Source organism: Mustela nigripes, chromosome 1 (genome assembly GCF_022355385.1).
Source record: "Mustela nigripes isolate SB6536 chromosome 1, MUSNIG.SB6536, whole genome shotgun sequence".
NCBI classification, from domain to species: Eukaryota; Metazoa; Chordata; class Mammalia; order Carnivora; family Mustelidae; genus Mustela; species Mustela nigripes.
The window spans coordinates 257,814,441-257,822,576 of NC_081557.1; the positions used below are offsets into that span (position 1 = coordinate 257,814,441).

The 8,136-nt window shown below is 37.7% G+C and overlaps 1 protein-coding gene across 1 annotated transcript in view; it reads right to left on the reverse strand.

The window, feature by feature from the left end:
• Positions 1 to 1,310: 1,310 nt before the first annotated feature.
• LOC132001871 (transmembrane protease serine 11F) overlaps positions 1,311 to 8,136 on the reverse strand; it is a 101,684-nt gene continuing 94,858 nt past the window's right edge. Inside the window, exons 8-10 of the mRNA XM_059376842.1 lie at positions 7,841 to 8,100; positions 5,710 to 5,852; positions 1,311 to 1,564 (exon numbers count right to left, since the gene is read on the reverse strand). Of these exons, the coding sequence (XP_059232825.1) occupies positions 1,406 to 1,564; positions 5,710 to 5,852; positions 7,841 to 8,100 (562 nt within the window). The 3' untranslated portion in view covers positions 1,311 to 1,405. The remainder of the gene's footprint in view (positions 1,565 to 5,709; positions 5,853 to 7,840; positions 8,101 to 8,136) is intronic.

The window sequence follows — 8,136 nt, forward strand, 5'->3', positions numbered from 1 at the left end:
GGGGGCTCCTGGGTGGCTCAGTGGGTTAAGCCTCTGTCTTTGGCTCAAGTCATGGTCTCAGGGTCCTGGGATCGAGTCCCACATCCAGGCTCTCTGCTCAGCAGGGAGCATACTTCCCCCTTTCTCTCTGCCTACCTCTCTACCTACTTGTGATCTCTCTCTCTCTGTCAAATAAATAAATAAAATCTTAAAAAAAAAAAAAAAAAGACACCTGTGCAAGGACACACAGTTCATATGGGGCAGAGCCAATATTTAAGTTTGGGCAGCCTGGTTCCAAAGCCTGTGCTCTCTACCACTAGACTCTGAGCTATATTTAAGCCCCAACGTCATTCACTCATTTGACAAATTAAATTAATTTATCTTAAAGCTCACAGAGGCTTTCCTTTCTTCCATATACAGGAAACATCCATGCTGTCCTTAATATATATGAGGTACTGTCCTAAGTGCTTATATAAATCAATTCTCCTGACATGATAGATATCTGACCTGTCAGAGAGCTAAAGACCTACAGAGGTACCAGTTATCATCTGCTGATGTAGTTATTTCTAAATAAATAATTGGATAGCTCATTCCACCAAAAATCTGAGGAGTGTTTTTCCTGCTGTTAATCTTTTGAAAGCAACTCTGCTAGCCTATGTCCCTTCTTTTTATCTTTCTCATACACATGGAAGAATGCTCCCAAGTTTCTTTTTTTTTTCCTTCTTTCTGGTCTAACTTCAATTGATGTATGAATGGCAAGATGCTATTAAAGAATAAATCAGAAATGTTTCTTAACAATACAACATGCTTCCTGAAGCTAGTTTTTGCATATATAACAATATTAACAGTAAGTTCAGATATACTCAAATATGTTTTAAGTGGCAACTCTTCTTGTTAATGATAATCCTTTGTATTATTATTCACAAACCCAGGCTGGAGTTCAAGTTACATTGCAAATCCGTGTTTCTCCATTCTAGCCATTGAATGAATGTCCAGCTATCAGTCCCAGAATGTTGAAACTCTGAATTCTCAGGGAGTTATATTTTGCAACAAGAGTTACAGGTGCTCCAGGTACAGTGGGTTTTTGGCAGCCTCAGCAGCTCCTCATATCCTGTGAAAAGTGATGTTCTTTGTCTTCCATCGGGGGAAACCATTTGTAAATACTGATCTTATTAATAAGTATCACAGTTTCTCTTGTGAGTGAGGAGTTGCTCTTATTGCCATTTGCTGTGGTCTTCCTCCCTCTGGGCAGAGAAAGAGTTCAGTCATTTGTATGCAAAGACCACCTTGTGATACTAGATTGGTCTTAGAGGATTTCTTGACATCCAGAAAAACCACTGATCCAAACCACATGGTTATAAATAATATACAATATGCAGGTGTTTCTGCTTCATGGGCCATGGATAGAGTTCATGGACAGTTCACACTAGATTCCAGTCTTGGAGGCAATCCATTCTCGATACTGAGTCACTCTGGTGTAAACCCCAGGTTTTTTGGGAAGAGCACATGATTGTCCCCAACTTACTATACCAACTAAGTACCAGATGTCATGATTATCATAAACCAGTGGTCCACCAGAATCACCCTTGAAAAAAAAAACAAAAATATATTTAAAATTATTAACTCTAATTTAATTTAGGAGGAAGGTCATTACAATCCTCTCTCTTCCACAGGGAGAAGAAAAAGGATATTAGTACATGGTATAGGCATCCAGATTAGAGATAGGTTATATAATGTTTCTCAGAATTGAGATGCAATTTTGTCCTAAACATTAAAGTGCATTGTTTCCCAGAAAGGCTAAACCCCATTCACATGGAATTTTTACGTTACTTCTGGTTTAACATTCTTAGATTTTTTTTTGTTAGTTTGACTAGACACTTCATGCATGGTTTAGTAAGTACGTATATAAAATATTAAATATGAAGTTAACATTTCCAAGAATAGGTGGAAAGTTTTGATGATCTCTGAATATTGACAGGTAGACTCTATATTATAGATTGATTCTTGGTCCCCTTTAATGCCCCTAATTCTAATTTATGCTTGCTTGCTTAATTTTATATACGCCCCTTTAAATCTGTTTGGAACAAGGACAATTATGTAAATAAACAGATACATATGTAGAGGTTGAAAGAGTGGTCTTAGTAGTTGAACCGTCAAGTTTCAGGACTAGCTCTATTAATTATGGACTAAGTGACTTAGGATAAGATACTTAACTTCTCTCATTCATTTGTTCTTTTATCAACTATCTATTGAGTTCCAATTATGTGTCCCAGGCATTTTGAAGGGCATTCAGGATTCAATGATGACTGAAAGTGAATGGTCCCTATACTCATAAACTTGAAGTTTAGGTTATAAAAACATTAAACAAGCCCATAAATAAATGCAAAGTGACAGCTATGATAAATGCTAAGGAAATATACACAGGGGAATGTGACTGGTCAGGGAGGTCAAGAAAGCTTTTCTTGATGAGATGTAATTGAGTTGATATCTAAATGAGTTAACCATGAAAAGGAAGGTGGTGATATAACATGTTCTAGGCAGAGCAAACAACACTACAAATGCTCTGTAGTATGGAGGAGCCTGGTAAATGCAAAAGTCTGGGGAATAAAAAGGGGGACTGAAGAGAAGACAGCAAAGGGGCAAGTGGTGTGTGATGAAGCCGGAGAACTCAGGAGACTAGGTCTTGAGGAACCCTGTGGATCTTTCTTAAAAGTTATATTTTCTATCTTAAGAAAGAAAGTAAGTCCCTGAAGTGTTTTAAGGATTTTGACATGATCAGATTAGCACCTTATTAGAAATCATCCTGACTTTCATTTGACTAATGCAGTCAAGGAACATAAGCATGAATATAAGGAAATTAGCTAGATGTCTAATTCCTTTAAGGGAGCGGTAAGGAAAAAGTAGGGAAAGGGAAGCAAGAGATGACAGAGATATTTAAGGAGGTAAAATCCTTGGGATTAGGTAATCAATTGGGTAAGGGGTAGGGAAAGAAAGCTAGAGTGCTCTCTGGGGCTTAACAGAGTTAAAGGAGATGTTGTTCCTAGAGACAAAGAAAGAAAATCAGGTGGGGAGGCAGAAAAGCAAAATTAGGTGTACCATTCTGAATTTGAGATACCTTTGAAATATCCAAGGGGAGTTGCCAAGTAGGAGTTGAATATGTAAGTCTGGAGATCAAAGGGGAGGTTGGGACTAAAAGTATAAATTTGTGAATCATCTGTCAAAGGATGGCATTTGAAGCGAAGGAAGAAAATTAGATCTTTTAGAGAGAAAGTATAGCATAAAAAGAGGAGCAGGGACAGAATAGATCAAAATTTAATGGCTAGGTTTAAGAGAATGAACTTGAAAGGAAAGGAAAGAGAAAAAGTAGAGATTCAAAATAAAAATCATTTCAAGCCAAGGAAGACAAGAAAGAGGGAGAGGCAATCATTATTAAACGGTGCTAAGAGGTGGGGGGGAAAGAAAAGAATAGGACAAAATTAACAAGACAGTAAACAACAAGTACTGGAGAGGGTGCGGAGGAAGGGGAACCCTCTTCCACTGTTGGTGGGAATGCAAAGAGAGTCAAGTATTGTATGGTTTTACTTACTTGTAGAGCGTAAGGAATAACATGGGGAACATGGGGAGATGGATAGGAGAAGTGAGTTGGGGGAAATCGGAGGGGGAGACAAATCATGAGACACTGTGGACTCTGAGAAACAAACTGAGGCTTTTGAAGGGGAGGGGGGTGGGGGGTTGGGTGAGCCTGGCGGTGAATATTATGGAGGGCATGTATTGCATGGAGCACTGAGTGTGGTGCATAAACAATGAATTTTGGAATACTGAAAAGAAATAAAATAAAATGAAATGGAAAAAATACATTTATTGGAGGTCATGGGGGGGGTCAGTGGAGACCTCAGGAAGAGCTATTTTGATGAACTGATAGGGCAGAAACCATATTGGGATGGTTTAAAGGGAGGTGAGAAAATTGAGATAATGGGTATGGACATTTCCCCCAATATTTCATAGTAAAGAGATACGATGTGGTGCTGATTGGAGGTGTTATGGGTCAAGAAAAAGTTTTTTTTTTTTTTTCCCCACCTAACTTAAGAGAGATGAATAGAAAAGGATCTAGCTACAAGAGAAATGTTGACTATGAAAAGAGAGAAAATAATGTTAATGTAAACTTCCCCAAAAGGTCAAGAAGAACCTGAGCAGAGAAGGGATCAGCCTTAGAAAAGAGGTTACTTTTCTGTTGTGACCTAAGCTGAAGGTGGATGAAATGGGTTCAAATGAAGGTAGGTCTGCCTGCTTGGTGCTAGGAAGATGAGGAAATTCTCTGCTTATGACTTACATTTTTCTTTGAAAACTGAAAAAACAAAATCATCAGTTGAGAACAAAAAGGTAAAAAGAACCCACAGAAATTAGGGAAAATGGAAAATGTTGGGAACATTCAGAGAGAGGCGGATTTGAAAAAAACAAACAAAAAATAGTAGGATTGTCACTTTTATTGTCTAGAACCTACTAGAGTAGAACCAGTGTGTTCTGTTGTATTTTTTCCAGGAGCATTTGACTTCATAGGCAGAGAGAAAGAGAGATTAGATAATTAAGTTCTTCCAGCTTTGGAACTTTGTCAGACAGAAACACTGAAAAGAGAGATCACTAAGAGAACTTGAAATATTAGCAGAAGTGTTCAGAAAATGACTAATAGTGAAATCTAAGTTGGACAAATTGACACTGGAAGAAAGGATTAATGGAACATGATCAGGCAGAGAAGCAATGGTCTGTAGGTCCTTATGAAGTTGAAGATAAGTGATATTTTATTCAGCCAACAAATTTTTGTGCTAGGCACTGTGTTAGCTCTTGGTAATGCAGTAGTAAATCAAAGAGATACCCCCTCAAAATCTGTGCCTTCATGGAGTTTATATTCTAGTTTAGCAGGAGAAACAATCAACCATCTAAATAAAATATATTGTATATTGGATGATATGAAGACTAGAAGGTTGGGGTGTAACAGAGAGTGCGGCCTAGGGAGCAGTAAGTGTTTGAAATGCAAGCAGGAAGGATTGAAGATAATTGTTAAATAGGAAGATTTGGGGGAATTAGTATTTTTGGAGATGCAACAATTTTGGTGACAAGACTCAAGATCTGACCCTAGAAAGTGACTGAGAAGAAGTGAAGATCAAAGGGAGTTAGGAGGTCTAGTGCCTAATAGTCCAGCATTTCTACGGGTCTGTGTCAGTACTGCAGTCTGGGGATGGACAGGACGTGCTTCAGGTGTCAGGGTCATTGAAGAGTGGTAGGGACAAAGAGAGAGACTGAGAGGCCAGGGGATGAAAACAAGATGCAAGAGAGATGATGCCAAAGCTGAATAAAGTGGTCTTTAGAGGACAGGTTTCTCTGTCTTCTGTTTCCAATTTCATTTTTTAAAAAAAATAACAGAACAGAAGAGTAATTGTTTGAATCAGAAATAGGGAACAATAGACTTTAATCTCCTAATTTATAAAATAGGCATAACAGTACCTCTTCAATTTCCCTATAGTAAATGAAATAATATATATAATGTGCTTAGCACTTGGCTTGGCCTACAGAAGCACTCAATACAAGAATTTTTTAATATTATGATTATTAAATAAACTGAATTCTTAGTGAAATAAGTGATTTTTTTCCTCACCTAGGGGAAATACATGCCGAATTTAGAAATAGCTAATGGAAATTTTCTTTTCCCAGTTTTGACCTTGACTTTGGACTTACTTTACATGCATCTACTTTTCCTTCCATGAATCCAGCACACAGCATTCCCGACGTGATCAAGCCATCATATACATCCTTCCTATTACACACATCAGTGCTTATGGTTTCCACCCTGGCTTGCCGAAGTTTATTTTGTGTGGGTCCTATTACACAAGCAAACATACACATACAAACAAAACATGTATTCTTTGAATATAACTGTATCTAAAACATGGAAAACACATATGTTGTATATTCCTAGGAACAAAAACACAAAAACAAAAGAATATAAACATTAATTATAATTACTTATTGCCTAATTTCTGTTCTGTATGATAAATGCCTAAATGCAAGGAACTATAAACATACATACCCCAATACTATATCATATTTGTGAATCTTCAAGTTATTAGAACCCCTACAATTATATGTAATAGTGTGTGTATACACTTTTTTCCGTGAGGAGATGGTTCATTCCACTCATCTTGACCAACTGGTACCCTTTTCTATATATGGAAATCAAGGCTAAGGGAAGTACATTTGTTTTCTGAGATAGTAAAAAAGAAACCAGTGCATGAGCTGCACAGAGTTATTTGCCCCATTCTGTGCTATGTGCATTATTTGGGGGTGCCTTGAAGCTTGGGAAACAACCACTGCCCAAGATATGCCAGCAATCTGATGCCAGTACAGAGCAAACCTAGTGGTTATGGGAAGGAAGGAAGTAGCTTAGGACTCCAGAACAAAACTGCTGGTGAGCAGTCCTAAACATGATAAGGGCAGAGAACATAAAAGGAGACTTTTAGCAATATCTCACAAAGTCCAGTTGGACATGCATGGGACATTTGGGAAATTTTACGTATAATAGAGTTTTGTCAAGAAAAGAAAAGCCAGGGGCACCTGGGTGGCTTTGTTGGTTAAGTGTCTGTCTTCAGCTTAGGTCATGATCTCAGGGTCCTGGGATCTAGCCCTGCATCTGGGTCCCTGCTCAGCACGGAGTCTGTTTCTCCTTCTTCCTCTTCACCAACCCCCAGCTTGTGCTCTCTCTCTCTCTCTCTCTCAAATAAATAAATAAATAAAATCTTTAAAAATAAAGAAAAGCAAAGGAAAAAAAGCCAGATTAAGATATATTAGCATTTGTCTCTTACTTTCTTCAGGATGATCTTTGATAGAACCTTAAACATTTCTTATTTCCCACTTTAAAACATTCAGCTAATCTCTCTCTTTAGATTGGAATGAGCTAATAACTAAAAATTTTCAGTTCTGGTCTTTCATTTATAAAACTTGTTTCTTTCACCCACCCAGGAGCTGAGACCGATGAAAATAAATATATGTTAAATTAACTAATGCAAATGAAAATTCTCAAAACATTCACAACACACTTTTACATTTTTAATCATCAGAAATCCTCATTAAAATGAAGAAACATTTAGACAAAAGATAGAAAGAGAGAGAGAGAAGGAGAAAAAAAGAAAGAAAAGAAAGGAAAAAAAAAGAAAAGAAATGTAAAATGAAAAAAGCTATCACTGGGTGCCTAGGTGGCTCAGCTGGTTAAGCTTCTGACTCAGGTTTCAGCTCAAGTCGCGGCCTCAGGGTTGTTAGATCGAACCCTGTGTTGCCCTCTGTGCTTAGTGTGGAATCTGCTTGAGATTCTCTCTCTCTCTTTTTCCTTCTCTCCCTCCGCTTCTGCCCCTCCTCCCACCTGTGTGCATACACTCTCTTTCCCTAAAATAAATAAATAAATAAACAAACAAATAAATAAATAAATCTTTTTTTAAGAAAGCTATCAGTAAGATCGTGATCTGAACTGTATGCTAATTAGGAGTTATACATCTGGGAAATGTACAATTTAGAATCATTTACTCCCCTGTAGCCCATAGTATTTTGTCCCTTCTTGTAGCACCTAAAACAGCCTGTTCTTTTCTTCTTTATTAGCTTCTGCCCTTTCTCACCGCTACTATAATTAATTGTGAATTCAACGAAAGAGACCTGATTCCTTTTCCTTTTTTAACCCCCAGATTCCAGTTCTACTCTGGGCCATATACACTGGAGACATCAACATTATTTTTATGAAGAGTTTGAAATGGATTTCCTAGGACAGATCGTTAGAGCTCAGGACAAATTTGCACTAAGTATATTAGGTTGAACTACTCACCATCATCTACAATGGATCCGAAACCTGTGACAAAAACACTTGTTTTAGGTGGCAACTTTATAGATGAATCTGGAAGGCAAACTCTCTGGACTATATTTGAAAACTCAACTCGAGTAGTAAGCTGAGCCAAAGCAATGTCATTTTCATTTGTTTCTCTGTGGTAGTTTTCGTGAACGATAATTTTCCCCAGGCTTCGCTGCACTGCAGGTGGTGTTATTGTTGTACCAAAAGTAGCAATCCATTGACTTGGGTCTTTATTTCTGCAAAAAATGAAAGGTCAGGTTTGTGATGTCTAA